The 20,116-nt window shown below is 38.8% G+C and overlaps 1 protein-coding gene across 2 annotated transcripts in view; it reads left to right on the top strand.

The window, feature by feature from the left end:
* FHIP1A (FHF complex subunit HOOK interacting protein 1A) overlaps nucleotides 1–20,116 on the top strand; it is a 249,106-nt gene that overhangs the window by 164,723 nt on the left and 64,267 nt on the right. For both annotated transcript variants that reach the window (XM_019441274.2, XM_019441275.2), the window contains 3 exons: nucleotides 6,038–6,664; nucleotides 17,518–17,676; nucleotides 19,699–19,785. In XM_019441274.2, coding sequence (XP_019296819.2) covers nucleotides 6,038–6,664; nucleotides 17,518–17,676; nucleotides 19,699–19,785 — 873 coding nt within the window. The remainder of the gene's footprint in view (nucleotides 1–6,037; nucleotides 6,665–17,517; nucleotides 17,677–19,698; nucleotides 19,786–20,116) is intronic.

The raw sequence follows: 20,116 nt of genomic DNA, 5'->3' as shown, positions 1-20,116 counted from the left end.
TCTTAATATCTTAGTCAAATGATGTTTGTTAATATTTTAAAAATTTATATCTCTTAGCTTCTCAAATAGCTCTGAACTTGACAGTAGAAAGTGAAGCAGAACAGAAGCTTTGTTTCTTTAGAGGGCCGAGGCATTAACTTATGCTTCTAGTGGACTTTAAAGTGGTCGAACATGTGGAAATATCAACAGTGCACCCACTGTATGATCAGTGATAAGTCTGTTTTTTACCATGGAATATTATTACATAGATCATTATTCTTAAATCCTTTCCCTAAAACCTAAATTTAACAAACATACCTAAATGAAGGTTTTATTATGTTATTTTATTTATTGATATTTCTACCATGTTTCTTTATTATGGTAGTGCTAGACCATCTTTGGTCCCAAGGAGGTATGATGTGTAGATATAGCTCCTGCTTTTACCCTGTTCAATCGCAGATTTAGATATGCCTCTGGAGACTGGGACTGGAGCTGACCTGAACCAAATTGTACAAGCACAGATATATTACTAGGCTGTTAATCTTAATACAAAAAGAAATGACTCAGTAGATGTCTCCCATGGCAATAGGTGTGCCAGGAATACCCCAGATTGAAAGACATGGCTTTTAAGTAATGATCAAGGACTGGATGGAAACTTAGTTTTGTTGTAGTTATTTGGTACATTAAGTGGAATTTGGCTTAAGATCGCAAAAGCCTGGCCTTCTTCTGTGTGATGGAAAATGTTGCTTAGTAACTTGGTTTTTTCCACGATGTCACTTTAATTAGCATTCCAAAGGATTTGGAAGTATGGGTTATACTCATGTGACTTTCTTGAAATAACTAGGCTCTAACCAAAGTAGCATAAGTAATCATCTCTTAACATATGCGTGTATAGAAGACATAAAACAATATTAAGATGTAGTCAAAGCTAATCTGACAGATAAACACTTGTGTTTACCATGAAGAATAATCGTTTGTTAGCTAGAGGAGTGATTATGTGGATCTTTCATTTTGACAGCATTTGAGATGCCTATTTTAGAATTTGTGAATATTTTTAATCCAGGCCTATTATTGCTGACTGATGGGGACCATCATTAGGAGTAGCTGATATCCTTAATAAAAGAAAAATGCTATTTATTCATCTCCTTTACCCTAATAACCTTTATATTTATAGAGCAAATGACTTTGAAGTTAGGTTAAAATTTAAGCGTATTTGTCAGATGATAATTTGTATACAATTGTTCATACTATTGATTTTTTGTACATTTGTGATAATTTACATGTGGCTCTATTTGTGATCCAGGCTATGATTCACACATATATGTATCAGCTTATATTTTTTAAAGTTTGTAGACCAACAGATGCCTAGCCATGATCAGCAAAACATTTACAGTGCTATTTCCGATCTTAGCTGCCTTACTTAATGAGCTGGGGCTGTAGCAGGGGTTGATTGCTTTATTAAATGGCATTTTTAGCCGAAAGAAGTGAACTTGTTTAGTAAAGGAAATATTTGCACAGCATATTTTGCTTGCGTTCATTCTCTTCCCATCTCTAGGTCCCTCCAGCTCCCCTAATGGTGTTTTTTTCCGGGACCTGAATCCCCGAGACTGAGTATACAGCTGAGAAGCCAACTTAGCAGAGTTGTGAGCATAAGATAGAGGATACTCAGGGGAATGTGCTAGGCCTGGGGAAGCCACCAGGAGCAGCAAAGACCGTGGATCTATAGGACTGGAAGCTCAGAGTAGATAAATGGATGAAAGTAGGCAGCAGGCAGAAGTCAGGACACAGGAGTACTGGTTTGGTGGAAGTGATGTGAGAAGACAGCACTAAAGGAAAAAATAAGGAAAAGTCCAGGTCATGTGAGAAAGCATCTACAGAAGCTGAGAGAACTGTGACACCATCTGGGCAGTGAACTTGAGGCATCAGTTCTTTGGCATTTCAAGGCATGTTGTGCTGTAGCCAAGAAGCTTCTTAAGACATTCCCTGTCAGGTTAGGAACCAGGCCCTGGGTATGGGCCCTTAGAGACCACTCTTAAAAGCAGTTCATGGGTGTGTCTGCCAGGAAGGGAAAGGGAGGTGGCCTGGGAGGGTCCTGACACCTAAGAAGAGAGGTTAAGGACATGTGTCAACACAGGCATAATTAACGCTTTGCTGAGCACTGTATATTCCATGACTCACAGGCCTTGGTGTAACACACCCTTTTCCAGGCAGTAAAACCACCCGGCCAGGGCCGGGAATGAGTAAGGGCTCTTAACATGTCTGCTCCATTACGGATGATCAACAAACCTTCAGTCTCCATGGGTTATCATAGCTCTGTTCTCGAGTTTCTCTGCCCATTAACCAGTGTAGAGGAGCTTATACTATAAAGAGGGTAAAGATGCTTCAATTTAAAAGTGGCTAAGTAGTTTGTCTTCTGTATAAAAAACTCAGTTCTCTTTTCTAAGCTTTTTCACAGCAAAAAAAGTAAGTCTGTTTGCAAAGGAATACAGTGGAATAAATAATATGTGACGGTTAATTTATGAGAAAAATGTGCTTCATGACTATGTAAATAGTTCTGCTATATATTACTTATATATATTTAGATGTGTAACATATACTTACTTATATGCATGCATATAGTATAAATACATATACACGTGTATAAATTTATATTGCTTAGGAATTTCTGAGAATTAGGAGATTTTCAATTATTAATTGCTTTTAACTCAGTGTTTTGGTTTTTCTTTTTTTAAAGTTTAATTTTTGAGAAAGAATGAGCAGGGTTGGGGCAGAGAGAGAGGGGAACAGAGGATCTGAAGCAGGCTCTGTGCTGACAACAGAGAGCCTGATGTGGGGTTCAAACCCACAAACTGAGACCGTGACCTTAGCCAAAGTCAGATGCTTAACTGACTGAGCCACCCAGGTGCTCTAGTGTTTTGGTTTTTTAAAAAAGAGATTAGTGCAAAATTACTTTGTCTACTTTTATTTTTATTTATATTATGAAATTAGATCAATTTATAGGGGAGAAGAAGTAATTAACCTTAAAATCCCATTTATATCTTTTCAGACTCACTTATGATCCTGTGTCTTTTGTCAATATAGTTAGTTTTTAACTTAAATTATTTCATATATACATTTGCATGCAATGATATGTTTCACTTAGTGTTTATTTTTAATAATTTTATTGTATGGTGATGTAACATTTCGATTATAATTCTCTTATTGTTGACTGGGTCAATAATATTTTTATTTTTCATTATTGAAAATATCATTGGCGTGAACATTTCTTAACATATTATTTTTGGATTGTTTCCTTAGATTCTCCCCAAAGTGAGATTAACAAGTCAAAGGGCAGGGATAATTTTATAGCTTCTGATACAGATTGCCAAACTGTTTTTCAGAAAGATGGAGCTAATTTGCCCCACCACTAACAGTGTATAAAGCATAGGATCAATTTTAGACAGTTTAGACAGTCTGAGCACACATGAGAAGTGTAATTACATTTCTACCCTGAGGCCTACCTGTATAGATAGTTCTCATAAGTAAACTCAATATGTGGACTTTGAAATTATGGAACTGGGAGAAAGCGTGTTGCTGATTTATTCTTCAGAATGTGGAACCTTGAAGTTCGAGCTTTGGGGGCTCGAGAACATACGTGTTGAGGTGGAGGCCCCTTTTGGACAAGTGAGGTACTGTGGTCCCATGCTGGGAGATGTTGTCAAGGCCAGAGCAGAGGGAAAGGACAGCCAGATCCCAACATTTCTGCCAGTGAGGTAGTCAGGCCTCTGAGGAATTCTGGAGGACTTCCTAGAGGTTGGGGGAGGCTGGGGGATCTCTGGAGTCTGGCAGGGAGCGAAGGAGAGATGTCCGTCCAGTGGATGTGCTGGGGCTGAGTCATTAAGCCAGGTGCCACCTGGGTAGCTGCGAACCCAAGGCCTTTCTCATTGAAAATGTCAACTCAGGGGTGTTGCAGTGATTTTTTTTCTTTGTGACAACATTATTAATTTTATAATGAAAGTTGATAGAGATTCCAGATTCTGTAGAATTCTGTTCATTCTATGAGGATACACTTGCTTGGTCTATAAAGGCTCATTTGCCTTGTTTCTGACAGGAGAAAAACTTAGACCTTTCCTGGGGAAATACATTTTTCTCATTTCTCATGCATGCTGACATAGCATTGTACTTTTGCCAGCTTCCCCAGTGACTTGCAAAAATTCTATAACCTAAATATAGAGCGTGTAACAGCACGTTATAGAACTGGGCCAGGAGGGTACTGCAAAAGACAAACATAATCCCCATAGCATGCAGTTCAGAAAGGCAAAAAGGAACAAGTATAAATTCATCGCTAGGGTGTTGGGTTGTCTAAAAATTATTATTAGAATATGTATACATTTTAAGGGAAGTCAATTGAATGGATATTGTAGAAATTCCAAGTCATAAAGTTACATGGGAGTTGAGATAGGAAATTCTTTTAATTTCTAGGTCCTAAAGTAGAGGTAAGTACTGATGGGCAGAGAGAGGTAGGAAGCATTCAGTAGGCAGCAGTCGTAAGGGAGAAAAACACCAGGACATCGCATGACCTAATTGGGGATTTATTTATATTTTACCGTCAATAGATTTTTTTCTTTGTGGTGGTAAAACATATATAACAAAGATTGCCATCTTAGCCTTTTTAACTTTCTTATTTATTTATTTATTTATTTATTTATTTATAAATTTATTTTTGAGAGAGAGAAAGAGAGAGCACAAGTGGGAGAGGGTCAGAGACAGAGGGAGACACAGAATCATGAGCTGTCAGCACAGAGCCCAACGTGGGGCTCAAAGTCGTGAACCACAAGATCATGACCTGAGCTGAAGTTGGATGCTTAACTGACTGAGCCACACAGCTGCCCCTCATCTTAACCTTTTTAAAATGTGTAGTTCAATGGCCTTGGCTACCTTGACAATGTTGTGCAACTGTCTCCACTATTTCCAAAACTTTTTTTTATCACTTCAAACAGAAACTTGCTGCATTAGGGATTTACTTAGTAAATGGTCATCCCAGAACTTTTTCTGGTTTTAAAAAATGCAAAGTTAAGGGGCGCCTGGGTGGCTCAGTCGGTTAAGCGTCCGACTTCAGCTCAGGTCACGATCTCACGGTTCGTGAGTTCGAGCCCCGTGTCGGGCTCTGGGCTGATGGCTCAGAGCCTGGAGCCTGCTTCCGATTCTGTGTCTCCCTCTCTCTCTGCCCCTCCCCCGTTCATGCTCTGTCTCTCTCTTTCTCAAAAATAAATAAACGTTAAAAAAAAAAATTAAAAAAAAATGCAAAGTTCAAACCTTCATTTTTTTAGTTTCATCATATGCCATATGCTAGGGGTGATTGTGCTAGGTATGTATCCCTTGTTCATCAGTTTCCTTTCATCCTTACTAACCTTGCATGCTTGGTGGGAGAATGTGTCCATCCAAGTAGAGGAGGGAGGGATGTTCAGTCGAGGGCGTGCGAAGGAGCCGTGTTTTCCTGTTGGAACCTCCAAATCTATTTGTAGAACATGGGTAGTCTTACTTATTTAATGTATTTTAAAATTAAAAAGTGATATTTTTGACAGTGCAGAAAAAAAGTGAAAATTTATCATCACTTTGAACACAAAAGTGATTATTATTTTTCCATATATATTTTTCGATCTTTTTTCATGTATGTTTTTGACATAGTTGATAATGATGTATCTGACTATATATAAAGACTTCATTTTTCATCTAATATATCACTTACAATTTTTCATTTTGCTCAGTAGTATTCACAATAGGCTCATGAACACAAGTAGCTTAATTTTTTAAACTATACTACTTTCTCTGACGTTTAGGTTGCCCAAATTTGTAACGATTTTAAATGAACATCTTCAAATGTCTGCTTTCTATAGTTTAACCACTTCATTTTATTCTTGTGAGAGAGAGAGAGAGAGACAAACACAGTGTTCATATTTATCTTGTTTTGGGCCATGGCTCCTGCATTTTCCATGAAAGATAAGGCGCAGTCAGGGGTGGTGTGTATTGTAATTATGGTAAACATGAGATGGATGACAAATGTTTGCATTGGTTACAGGTTGTGAAGATCTTAGAGAAGCACGACCCCTTGAAGAACACCCAGGCAAAATATGGATCCATCCCTCCAGATGAGGCCAGTGCCGTGCAGAATTATGTAGAACACATGCTCTTCTTGCTAATTGAAGAGCAAGCCAAGGATGCTGCGATGGGGCCGATTCTGGAATTTGTGGTCTCCGAGAACATCATGGAGAAACTCTTCCTTTGGAGCTTGCGGAGGGAATTTACTGATGAGACTAAAATCGAGCAGCTAAAGATGTACGAGATGTTGGTCACTCAGTCGCACCAGCCTCTGTTGCACCACAAGCCCATCCTGAAGCCCCTGATGATGTTGCTGAGCTCTTGTTCGGGAACAAGCACCCCTGCCGTGGAGGGGAAGCTGGTTGTCCTCCTCAATCAGCTTTGTTCGATCCTTGCCAAAGATCCATCTATTCTGGAACTCTTCTTCCACACTAGTGAGGACCAAGGGGCAGCCAACTTCCTCATCTTCTCCCTTCTGATTCCCTTCATTCACCGAGAGGGGACAGTGGGTCAGCAGGCCCGGGATGCTTTGCTTTTCATCATGTCTCTGTCTGCTGAGAACAGCATGGTGGCCAATCACATTGTGGAGAACACCTACTTTTGTCCAGTAAGTCCCTCTCGTTGGCATGCTTTCCACCCACTCCGCTTTTCCTCTCTCATGCTCATGGTAAATACTTTTTTTTATACCTTTCTTTTCAGCAAGTTGTACTTGGCACCTTCTACGGAAAGATGTTTGGAGGAAATTTTTGGAGGGAGCAATCTAAGTTGAAAAGCTATTTGGCTGAGCATTGTCAGCTCTAAATAAGCCAACAGAGGAAACTCTATGTGTTACCATTTCATGTTTCATTTCTGTTGGGTTAGGAACTATTTTAGTTTTTTACTATGAACATATCCTGAGTGATTGGTAGAACGTGCACTTTCTATATTCTTAGCTTTTCAAGTTGATCTTGCGCTGTAGAATCATGGCACGCTGTGAGACTGCTCAGCTGGTTTCACAGATCAGTTTATTTCTCAGCAAGATAGTGACCAGATGATTATAGACACAAAGCACCGATTTTATTTATAAAAATAAATACGTATTTACAGTTTGAGGTAGCAAGAAATACTTCACTCTGTATAGCTTCGTGATCATCGACATGGTGACAAAGAAAGTGTGAGGTCCTTTGCAGGTGTTGGTGTAGCATAGATCCAATCGTGGTCACAGTTCCAGAAAATAATGGGAGCTGTCTGAGGCTCTTAAGATACCTTAGGGCTCTGATTAGTTTTTGGTGTTAGTGTTGTCTTTGGAAGGGGCATTTGAATGGCAGATTTATATCATCTGATTTGTCAGGGATGTTGGGCAACAGCTAATTTTATTTTCCCAACTCAGTAAACACTCCCAGTCTATTTCCATTGTCTGTTCTTTTTAAAAATTTTGTATTTTATTTTTTGAGAGAGGGACAGAGAGCGCACACATGCATAAGTGGGGGAGGGGCAGAGGGAGAGAATCCTAAGCAGACTCCACGCTCAGTGTGGGGTGGGGCACAGGACTTGATCCCATGACCAAGAGATCATGACCTGAGGGGACGCTTAACTGACTGAGCCACCCAGGTGCTCCAATTGGTTGTTCTTACAGTCACCTCATTATATTTCTTTATAAACTGTACTGTCTTAAGTATGCCTGATTCTGCTGGAATAGTAAGACCATTAATGAGTTTTATTGAAATAGGCCAGGCAAGTTGCCATAAGTAGATTAGATTCATTATTAACGAACACTATATGAGTAGTTCTTGACTGGGGGGAGGGCAGTTAGGAATGTCTGTGGGGTGTCCTTTGTTGTCATAGGGACATGAGGTGGCTGTGGAGGGAGGTCAACTGGCATTTAGTGTTCAGAGGCCAAGGATGCTTAATGTCTGGTAGTTTGTGGAACAGTCTTGCACAGTAAAGAACCGACTTGCCCAAAATGCTAATAGCAACCCTAGTGAATAATATACTGTATTTTGCTTTGAGGTTCAAAAGCAATAATCTTTTTCATGCTACTAAATTCTTATTTTTACTAATAAACCAGGATCACCTAGTATGTGGTGAATATTTTGGGGCAAACAAATGGATAAAAATTTTGAAAATTAGAACTACAGTTCAGAAATTCAGGGTACCATGTGTCTCTTCTGGGTTCTGACCAGTAGAATTAGAAATTGTAGAAAGAGTGATAGTCAGCTATGGGGAGTAAGGAGCTGATTCCCTTCCATCTGTGCCAACATATTAAATCTCCCTTCCTTACTGCCTTCAACGGTGCGGTTTCTTGTAAACTCTTTTTAAAGAATATATTATCATCGGCAAAAATGGAACTTCTTACCTGAATCTAAGCACCTTTGAAATACATTGCTGTATTACTTTTTTATTTCTTCTGGTGGCTTTAGGCAACACAAATTCATTATCTTACGGTAGTACTGGCTTACTGTAGGTTCGAAGTCCAGCAGGTGTCACTGGGCTAAAATGGAGATCTTGGCAGGGCTGTGCTCCTTTCTGGAGGCTCTCGTGGTGAGTGCACTTCCCTGCCTTATCCTGCTTCTAGAAGCCTCCCACATTCCTTGGCCTGTGGCCCCTTCCTCCACTTGTGCAGTCAGCAGTATTGTATCTCTCTGAACACCATTTTGTAGTCACGCCTCCCTCTTCTACTTTGAAGGAGCCTTGCAATTTACTTTGGGTTTACCTGGATTATCCAGGATGACCTTATTTAACCATCAGCTGATGAGCAACCTTAATTCCCCTTTGCCATGTAACCTATTACATTCACAGGTTCAGGGATTAGAAGCGGACAGTGTGGGTGTGTGGGTGTGGGTGGGCATTAGTGCCTATCACATTTGCTCTATCCAGTTCAGAGAGCTCTTGAAGAAATTTGAGCAATAACACGGTAGAATCAGAATTCTTTTAGGAGTTTAAACTGGGTAAGATAGGTGAGTTTGCTCAAGATGGGGAGATGCTGAGGAGGTCGGGAGATACATTAGGGTCTAGAAACAAGAACGATAGGGATGAGAATGGCAAGGAAGGGCTGGATATGAGCAATGCTGTGGAGGCAGAAGCTTACTAAAAATAGTTTTGTGAGGGACCTATACAGAGTTTGGGTTTGGGCTTATTTGAATTGTTTTGGGTAGTTCTGTTAAAGAAGGAGCACAGCCATCGAAACAAATCATCAAAATATTCAGGTGGTTCTCCAGAGCAGTATGCAAAAGGCAATTAAGAAAAGATATTACCTGCAAAAGCAAACAATTCTAAGGTATCTTGAATAAATCTAACAAATCTGTGAAAAGGGTTTTACAGAGAAAATTATAAAACTTTTTTAATCAGTATAAAAGAAGACCTAAATAAATGGAAAATTGTTTAGTTTGTAGATACCGTGTAGATGACACTTTCCTGAAAATCAGTCCATGAAGTTAATGCCACTTATGATTTACAACCTTTTATTATAAAAAAGGTAAAATACAGAAAACTTGGAAGAATACCGAAATGATCACCAAATACACATGACTTACATTCAAAATTGTTAATATTTATGTTTATCATCTATGTTTTTTGTTTCTGCTGTACCATTTGAAATGAAGATAGAGACATTTGGAATTAAGTTACAGACATTAAATACTTTAGTATGAATCTCCTATAAATAAGGACACTCTCCTGCATAACCACAATGCCTCTATTATACCTAAGAAAATTATACAATAATTCCGTAATAGGATCTAATATCCAATTTCTCAGTTATGCCTCGAATGATTTTTGTAGGTTTTTTTTTTTCAAACTGGAGTCTGATACAAGGTACATCTCTGATTGTCATATCTTTTTTTTTTAATGTTTTTATTTATTTTTGAGACAGAGAGAGACAGAGCATGAGCAGGGGAGGGGAAGAGAGAGAGGGAGACACAGAATCTGAAGCAGGCTCCAGGCTCTGAGCTGTCAGCACAGAGCCCGACGCGGGGCTCGAACTCACAGACTGTGAGATCATGATCTGAGCAGAAGTTGGATGCTCAACTGACTGAGCCACCCAGACGCCCCTGTCATATCTCTTTAAGTCACTATTAATCTATAACAACCTGCCACTTTTTTCCTCAATGACAGTGACTTTTTAAGAGAAGCCATTGTCTTGTTGAATGTCCTACATACTCTGGGTTTGTTTCTTAGGTAGTTTAGCTTGTCCCTATCACCTGTATGTCCCGCAAATTGGAAGTTAGGTCTAAGTGCTTGATTAAATTCAGGGTAAGTTTGTAAGAATATTTTACAGGTGATGTGATACACTTCTTATTGCATTATATCAAGAAGCATGTGTTGGGTCATCTCACTTTTGTGATGCTACACTTGATTACTTATTGGTTAAAGTGGTGATCACTTTATCTCTCCAGATAAAAGTAACATTGACCCCTTGCAAATGTAAGGTATAATTTATGAAGTGTTAATGTGACTTAAATCAAAATCCCAATAGGATTCTTCATGGAACATGACAAATCACTGCTAAAAGTCCTATAAATGTGTGTAAAAGACCAGGAATAACAGATGATTATGAATAATGGTAACAGTAACGTATTTGTTGAGAACTTACTGTATGGCCGATACTGTTCTTCATGCTTTACATGTATTAAATCGTCTAGTCCTCACAACTGTAAGTACTAGTATTATACCCTTTTTTATAGATGAAGAAATTGAGGCACAGTGACAGTAAGTAAATTTATAAAAGGCCTCATGGCTAGTAAGAGATGAAGTCGGGATCTGAACTGGGGCAACCTGACTCAAGGACCCTTGTGCTTAAGCAGCACTTTGTTCATTATATGAAGACTTCCTATAATGCATGAACCATAAGGAAGCGACTAGAATTAAGAACAAAAACACAGGTTTGAAGATATTTGTAATACACATAACTGTGTATGTGATTGGAACCCCAAATACACAAAAATATATGTAATGCTACAAATTAATAAGAAAACAATGAAACAGCCCATTAGAAAAAAGGGCAAAGGAGGCCTGCATGGCTCAGTTGGTTAAGTGTCTAACTCTTGATCTCAGCTCAGGTCTTGATCTGAGGGTTGTGAGTTCAAGCCTCCCATCGGGCTCCACGCCCAGTGTGGAGCAAAGGATATGAATGGACAGTTCCCAGAAGACACCCAAAGCCAATAAACATATGAAAATATTCTCATCTTCAGTAGCATCAGGGAAAATGCAGATTGAACCCACAGTGAGACACCAGATAATGCTCATCAAGTTGGCTAACTGTTGGACATCTGTTAACACCAAGTGTTGTCAAGGGTGAGAAAAAACAAGAACTCTTGAGAATATAAATTGGTACAATAATGCAGGAAAGCTGTATGGCAATATTTAATAAAATGGAATATTTGCATACTATGTGATCTTGTCTTCACTTCTAGATATCTGCCCCAGGGAAATCTGGCACATGTTTACAAGGGTACACACACAAAGATATTCAATAGAATAGTGATTTGAGGAAGAGCAAAACAAATACATTAAGGGAAAGATAAATGAATGGTTTGTTCTTTTTCAATGGAATACTACTCAGGATTCAAAATGAATGAATCACATGTATTAGCATGTAACTAGATCCACATGTGTGAACACCAGTAATCTAAAAACATGTTGAGTAGAAAAAGTAGAAAGAGGTTTCATATAGCATGTTAGTATTTACATAAAATTTACATAAGGTTTTAACTCACAAAACTTTAGTATAGACTGTTTTTTGGACACATATGTATACAGCGAAAGTACAAGACCAAGCACAGGAATAATATGTACTGAGTTCAAAATTGTGGTTATTTCTGGGGATGAAGGAAGGAGAAATGATGGTAATACGATTGGAGTAGGCTTTAGCTCTATTTGTAATGTGGTTGTTTTTTTTGTTTTTTTGGTTTTTTTTTTTTTTTGAAAAAATAAAGAGCACTCTGAATAAATTATGGCAAAATATTAAAATATGTTAAATCTTGGAGGTGTTTTTAGGTTTTGTGGTTTGTAATATTTTATACTTCAAAATGTAAACATATCACTAGAATGGAGCAGTTTTTAATGTTTAGATACCCACTTATTATGTGTTATAAGCAGAATTCACTGAGTAATTGTTGCTTTTATAAAAACGTGTTTTAAAACACTGTACAGTTCATTAAAATCGGAGGGACAACAACAGCTCCAGCTGACCTTATTTGCTAGAGTGGAACACAGAGGTCCGTTGTGCCAAGTTGCCCCTCAGGATAGATCCCATAATCTCATTTGTACCCAGTTTTCTATAATTACATCTGACAACATAATTAAAAAAAAAAAAAAAGAACTCTTTATGTTGATGATAAAAGCGTACTCTGTTAGCCATCCAGCTAAGGACCACAATTGACAAAAAGCTTTCTGTAATTAGTATGATTGTCAAAGTGTGTTAGCATCAGGATTTGGGAAGAGTAATGACTCTTTCAGGAAACTGGACCACATTTTGGAAACTTTTGTGTTGTAGTTTTTAGGAAGAGCTCGTTCCGCTGCCTCCACTGGCAAGACGTGCTCTCCCAGAAAAGGAGGAGAATGAGAAAACTCTAGGGTACAGTTTAGTACCGACAAATGATGGATGGGCAACTATATATGACCCTATCACTTTTGATTTTTTGTAACCAAATATTGATGGTTATGTCTTCGTCACTTGTTATATATTGGCCAAAGTAGAAAGCTGCATATATGTAAATCAGGAAATGCAAATTGAAGTAAGCAACCTGTAGGTACACAGCCACTGATAGAAAGTTATTTATCTCCTATCCAAAATTTATGAGCTTTTTTATTTTGGCAAGTTGTATCAAATGGTCCCCACCAGCTGTTTTGCTGCTAGCTTCAGACTAAAGTCATCTTCTAGAAATCTTTTTCTTTTGCTAAAATTAACCAGGTACCATTAGTGTTTAAAGTTAATGATGGACCTTCCTTGAATTGTTCCACCCTCTGTGCATGTCCTCTTTCTTCACCTCCACTGGAAACACTTCTGTGTGTAAGCCACGATGCCCATCTCTGTACATGTGTATTGTCTTTAATTCTTTCACCAGTTCACTGAAGAAGCTGAACCTTAGAAACCTCTGTAAATGGCAAAGTCAGGTTTGAAACCGTGTTAGTCTGATACTAAAATCCACAGTTGCAACAGGTCCCATACTGTTCTGCTGTCAGGGAAGTGGTTTGCTTTTTATTTTATTTTGTTTTTAAAGTTTTTGAGAGAAAGAGAGTATGTGTGAGAGAGCCCTGACATGGGGCTCAAACTCACGAACTGCGAGATCATGACCTGATCGCTTAACCAACTGAGCTACCCAGGCACCCTGTTGTTTTAAACTGTTGTTATCCTTACGATTTTATATGGTGATTAGCTTTCTTTTAAGGAGACTCTTGAGAGAAGATAAATTAGAAATACTGAGTTAACACTTAATGGGCTGGGAATAAATACTATGTTTTACAATTACTTTTTTTTTGTTTGTTTTGTAGAGAGGATCATAAAAGGCTCAAATAATAGATGGGCATTTTATGTTTAGCTGTTGAATGTCTATATTTTTTTAAATTTTTACGTTAAAAATGAAATATAAAAGTAAATAGATTATGTCATTAAACTACTGGGAAAATGATCTACAAAACCTATTGTTGCCTCTCCTTTTCCCTTCTACTGTTCCCACAGCACCCCCTAAGTCCCTCTGTAGAGCATTCGTGTTTCTTGCATTTGTTAGTTTGTTGGCTGTCTTCTCCGGCTCACCCGGTCTGACTTGCTCATTCTAGTCCACACTGGAGGTGTGGATGATCTGTCCAGTCAGGTATGTTGAGTATCAGATGCTAGAAGCACTCGCTATGAATAACACATCCAACTCCACAACAGACTACAGGCCTGGAGATTGAGAATCCAAGGTCTTCATGCAGAGACACCAGCTGATGCCATGGGAGAGAGTGGGAGTCGGGCGGTGTGGGGGGGCAGGGGGGGTGCATCTGGGAGAGAAGCCCACAGTGGAGTGTGAAGGGCCCTGAGAAAAACAGGTGAACCATTTCAACATGGGAGTCGTCAAGAGTATATGTATTTCTCTGTTTTGTTTATAATGACCTTTATTGATGCATTCATTCACTCACTCAAGTGAACACCTTCAAGCCAGATTATATGTTAAAGTACTGGAAACAAACAGTAAATGAGATTGTGCATTTATCTCTTTTTCAAAATCAGGGCATTTGTTGTCCCGAAGAAGAATGTCCCCTATTTAAAGTATTTAACTCCTTGTCAACATACCCAAACAAATCATTTTAATTCCAGTTTTGAATGTGACCCGAGTGAGTTACCTGTTACAAATTTGGAACCTCTGGCAAGGGAGAACAGAGACGGAGAATTCTCCTTGAAGGGAAATCTAATCTTGATGTCACATTTTAAAAATCAATTACATTTGCTAACTCATGCTAAATTAACCGTAGTACAAAGGCTTTAATTCTGCATACTCCCGATTCCTTAACCACTTTGAGGCTTTGAAGATGAATTCATAGACAGGCCTAATTTGTCTGACTAAAAAGCTGGGAATAGCTATTCAGTATATCAATATAATTACAGCAACATTAATTTTCAAATTACATACATCACTGACAGTAATTAAAAATAACACATACCTAATATTTTACTTAAGAAAAAAATTTTTAAGTTTATTTATTTATTTTGAGAGAGCGACAGAGAGCGAGTGGGGGAGGGGCAAAGGTGGGGGGGGGGGAAAGAGAGGGAGAGAGAGAATCCCAAGCAGGCTCCACTCTGTTAGCACAGAGCCTGACATGGGACTCGAACTCACGAACTGCGAGTTCTTGACCTGAGCTGAAATCAAGAGTCAGATGCTAACCGACTGAGCCACTCAGGTGCCCTAGTATTCACTTTTCAAAAAGAGTATTCTGAGAAGGGCATGGTTCAGATGCAAACAGAAGCCTGCCTGTGCGGAAGGACAGTGCCATGTGACAGCTGGACGCAGAGGCCTACTGTGTTCTGACCTACAGAAAGTGGAGCCAGAGGATGCCTGTGCTGTCTTCTTCAGAGTGGCAGAGAAACATGGATGAAAATGTTCTGCAGAATAATGAGTATTGCATAGTCTTAAGAACAAGACTCCAAACCTTCATTGCTAAATATTTATGTCTTCCTTTCCAAGACTTTGCTCAGAGTTCAGATTCATTCACGCGACCTACACATATTTCTAGAACACTGACTGTCGGCCAGGCACTATGGAAGGCTGGTGCTGGGGAAAGAGGAGTGAATAAGTCAGACCAGATGAACTGGAGAAAATAGCCAATCATCTAATAAAGATGACCAGAAAGATGACTGTTCCACAGAGGGATGGGAGAGTGCTGTGGGAACAGGACAAGAGAAAAGGAGAGACAGCAATGAGTTGGCAGATAATTTTTCCAAGTTCAGCCTACCTGTTTCCATACTTTCTTCTGACTTTCTGTTTCTGATGCCAAGCCCTGGATTATTTTGTCATATCTCATCTGTCTGAACCTGCCTTCCCTCCTCTCTCTGGTCTTGATGGCTTGAGGTACCATCTACAAATGGATGACTCCAGATCTCCACGTCTGGTCCAGATCCCACTCCTGAGCATCAGACGCACACATCTGTCTACTAGGCTTCCCATCGGGGTGTCCCTCAAGCTCTTTTCCCTGGCCTCCAAAACCCTATAGGATCTGAACCTGCCTGGTTCTTTCTACCTTTACCTTTACATTCCAGTAATGCTGTATTTCTCTTAGTTCCTGGAAGATGCCATCTTTTCTTACCCCTATGAGCTTTCGTACATCCGCTGCTTGAAATAGTCTTCCTTCCAAGGCTCTTTTTTGGCGTAACTCCTATTTATTCCTCAGCAGCTTGAATATCAGTTCTGTTGAGAACATTTCATGCTCTCAGCCCCCCAAGTCTAGAGTAAGAGCCTTTTGTATATCCAGAGCACTATATTTTTTCTCTTACATATTTTGAGTATTTATTGCACTATTGTAATTGGCCTGTTCATCTCTTATTAGACGGTCAGATCAATGAATACTTCACTCTTTCTTTTCTGGGGCTAACTCAGGATTGAACGTTTCCTTGAGTGTTCAATCTGATTTGAATTCCTTGTAATTTTAGCATTTACCCTGGAGCAGTGCCTTCTATAGATGACCTCGTTGCACCCGTTCTGGGCCACTCCTGCCCGTTCTTTGCATGGCTGCCAGATTGGGGATCTCTAAGGTGCTGTTTAGCTGGCATCAGTTCCCAATTGGGAGGCCTCTAGTACTGTGAAATTAATAGTTTTCCTTGGTCTTATACTCTGCAAGATAAAATCAATAGGTACCCACTGTAAATGTGTTTCTTTCCTACACTTCTATCTCTATTAAAGGCATCACCAGGGTGCCTGGGTGGCCCAGTCGGTTAAGCATCTGATTCTTGATTTCAGCTCAGGTCATGATCTCATAGTGTGAGAATGAGCCTTGCTTTGGGCTCCCCAATGGGCATGGAGCCTGCTTAAGTCTCTCTGTCTCTCTCTCTCTCTCTCTCTCTCTCTCTCTGTCTCTCTCTGTCTCTCTCTCTCTGCCCCTCCCCTGCTCACATTCTCTCTTTGAAAAAAAAAAAAAAAAAAAAAAAAAAAGAGGATCGCTATTTTCTTAAAGACCTAGCTGGATAACCTGACAAATTTGAGTTCTCATTCACCCTCACTGACTAAGCCCAAATGCTGAAAGTTTCATGTTAGCACTGAGAGAGGATGTAAATAAACCCTGTGACCTTTGGATTACTACTGGGTTGATAGAGGCCTACCTAGTGCACTCTCACAGCCACCTGACACATGATACTCAGCTCTATTTCCTCCTCTCTTCTCTTATTGCTGATGCTTCAGCTTAGACCCACCTTAGCTGATCATCATCACATCTCACTGGCCCATGACCTCCACTTCTTGCTATAATTTGTGGAGATCAGATTAAGGTGCTTTCTAAACTGTAAACATGTGCGTATTGGTCATGACCTTTAATACGTCTGCACGAATCTTTCTCATAAGGTTACTCATGGTTCTTACCTGTGCGATCTTCTGTCCTGGATTGCCTTAGTCTTTCTCTGGATTTGAACTCAGTGTGTTGAACTGTAATGCATTGTATATGGATCCGCCTCTCTCCCAAACACCTCGCGGGCAGACTCATGTTTTCTTCATCTCCGCATGTGTCTCCCTCCACTCCCTGTACCCCCAGCTTAGTGTATGCCTGGCACATGAGAGATAAGCAGCCTGTATTAACCGTGTATGTGTCAGCCAAATCCCTCTGGTGCTGCTGTGTCCTCGGCTGGAGTTGAACCCTTCACCTGTTGAGTCCTTCCTAGCTAGCTGATATTTTTGAATATTTGAATAGCCTCGGTGCTTAGAGTGTTGTCTATGGACAAGTGGCATTGGCATCACCAGGCAGCTATGAGTTACAAGCTAAGAACTTTGGAAAAGAGCTTATTTTTATGTCTGAACACAGGTACTTGCAACCGGGCTCAGTGGTCTCTACTCCTCCCTGCCTACAAAGCTTGAAGAGAAAGGTGAGGAATGGCACTGCCTTCTGAAGGACGACTGGCTCCTACTCCCTGCTCTCGTTCAGTTCATGAACTCCCTGGAGTTTTGTAATGCCGTCATACAGGTGGGTACTGGAGCACAGTAGAGGAGCCCTTTGTGCTGGTGCATTCAGGATACAAGCACTGCGGAAGATAGTTCATCAGCATTCCTTTTTAAAATTTTAATGTTTATGGAATATTGCTGCTTTATTTTAAGCATACTGAATGTCCTTGAATGAACAAAAATGTTAGTTTATAGGTTTGGGGGAAGTTTTAATTGAGAAGAAAATAAGTAGGTTTTCTTTATCTTCCTTATAAAAAGTGTTAATTCTGTTTTGATTATCCACTTAACCATCAACAATAAGTTCAATGCTTCACTCATTAAATAGATATTTTTAGGCTTCTAAGTACACCAAATTATACTACTCTCACTTCAAGGTCTTCTTGGGAGTATACAAAGGAAAACACTTTATTTTGCTTAATGGTGCATGCTACATAAAGAATATTGTTATCCCAATTGAATTTAGAAGAAGTTAAGCATCTTCTTAGCAACACAAATTAAATCTATGCTTTGAAATTGGTCTGCTTCGGGGAAAAAACAACCACTGAACTCTAGTATATTTGGCTCCTTGATTAGATTTTTACCTTCAGATTTCTTGTTACTGCTTTCAATAAAAATCAGATTTTATATATATTTAAGGATGTAGTGGTTTTTCATAAAAAATGTTTTCTTTCTATACAATACAAATATTACCTTCATATTGGATTTATTAAGAAATCAAGTTTTCCTTATGTTGATTATAAGGTGAAAAATGTTAGTTATAATCTGTTTATCTACCAAATAAAGAAATAGCTTCTGGAAGAAAATGAAAGTAAATTACTTTAGTTCCTATCTCATTTTTATTGCTAAGTCAAAGGAAGTTTTATTTATATATAAGATAAATGGATTACATCTTCAGGGTTTTTTTTTCCCCTTTAATATTACAGTCTATCAACATTTCTTGCAGAAGTGTGTGGAAATAAAAAAGATGAAACTATTAGTTCCTTCCCAAATGTACACACAGAGAGAGATTATCAGTAATTTAAAGATCTAGCTTTACTTCCCTAGAAATTGCTTTTCACTTTATTGTTTGATTTTATTATTATTATTATTATTTTTTAAGAAGGAGAAGTAAAAGCTAACAGGCATGGTTAAAGACAGAGAAATGATATATTTCATGCTATATTTTGAAATTGAGGCCATATAGTTTTAAGATTTTTTTGTTTGGAGGTATTACTGAAAAGATTACTCATAAAAGATATTAGTAAAGTGTTATCCATGCTAAATATATTTTAAAAATCAAGCATAGGAAGAGTTGTACCTCTGGTAATGTTTTCAACTTTTGAACAGTATCTTATTTTTTATGAAAAGATTTTCTACATGCCTTCCCCTCAGTATAAATGTCAGAAAATTCATCATTAACATGAATTCTTTCTGCTAGAAAAATAAATGTATTGAATTGTCCGCTCTAGTAGTTATACTCTTTTTTTTTAATTAGTCAGAAGTTGAGATGGGACATAGGTGAAGTTATGGGGCAAAAATATACTTTACAGTTTGTTAATTTTAATTTATGTGTCCTTATACATATTCAATCCACTATCTGTTTTCAAGTAGAAACTTGAAATTATCAATTATTTCAGAAGTTTATTTATTTATTTTGAGAGAGAGAGTGTGAATGGGGTGGGGGGCCAGAGAGAGAGGGAGAGAGAATCCCAAGCAGGCTCTGTGCTGTCAGTGCAGAGCCCAACATAGGACTCGATCCCATGAACCTTGAAATCATGATCTGAGCCAAAAATCAAGAGTCGGATGCTTAAGTGACTGAGCCACACAGGCACCCCTAACGTTACCAATTTTTAAATTTGAAAGTCCAAGCTGTTTATACTGGAATAAACCATCTGAAAAAAATTACATAGTGGTTTGAAGTCTGAATTACTTTTTAACCATGGAATAAATGGCCAAAATATGAATTTCCTTTTTTAATGTAGGATGTTCGCAGAAATGTGTGATTTTAAGAAGACCTAAAGATTAAACTCTTTATCTTTTTCATGACTACCTGTTTCTCTCTTAGGTGGCTCACCCCTTGATTCGCAATCAGCTTGTTAATTATATTTACAATGGGTTCTTGGTACCGGTCTTGGCTCCTGCGCTCCATAAGGTCAGTGACTGGCTAATGTAATCTTGTCTGTTTATGGTACAACTGGTGGAAATTGAGGAAGGTGAACAGTGTAATTGACTTGATAGTGACCTTAGCTTCATTTTTCTTCTCATTCCATTCACATTCCTCAGCAATATCAAAGATAGGTCTTTTTTAAATTTTTTTTAATTTTTAATTTTTTAATTTTTATTTTTTTTAAATATGAAATTTATTGTCAAATTGGTTTCCATACAACACCCAGTCCTCATCCCAACAGGTGCCCTCCTCAATACCCATCACCCACCCTCCCCTCCCTCCCACCCCCCATCAACCCTCAGTTTGTTCTCAGTTT

Source organism: Panthera pardus, unplaced genomic scaffold, assembly GCF_024362965.1.
Source record: "Panthera pardus isolate Hobbes unplaced genomic scaffold, ASM2436296v1 HiC_scaffold_13, whole genome shotgun sequence".
NCBI classification, from domain to species: Eukaryota; Metazoa; Chordata; class Mammalia; order Carnivora; family Felidae; genus Panthera; species Panthera pardus.
Note: the sequence above shows the minus strand (reverse complement) of the source record. Positions and strands in the feature narration are given on the sequence as shown.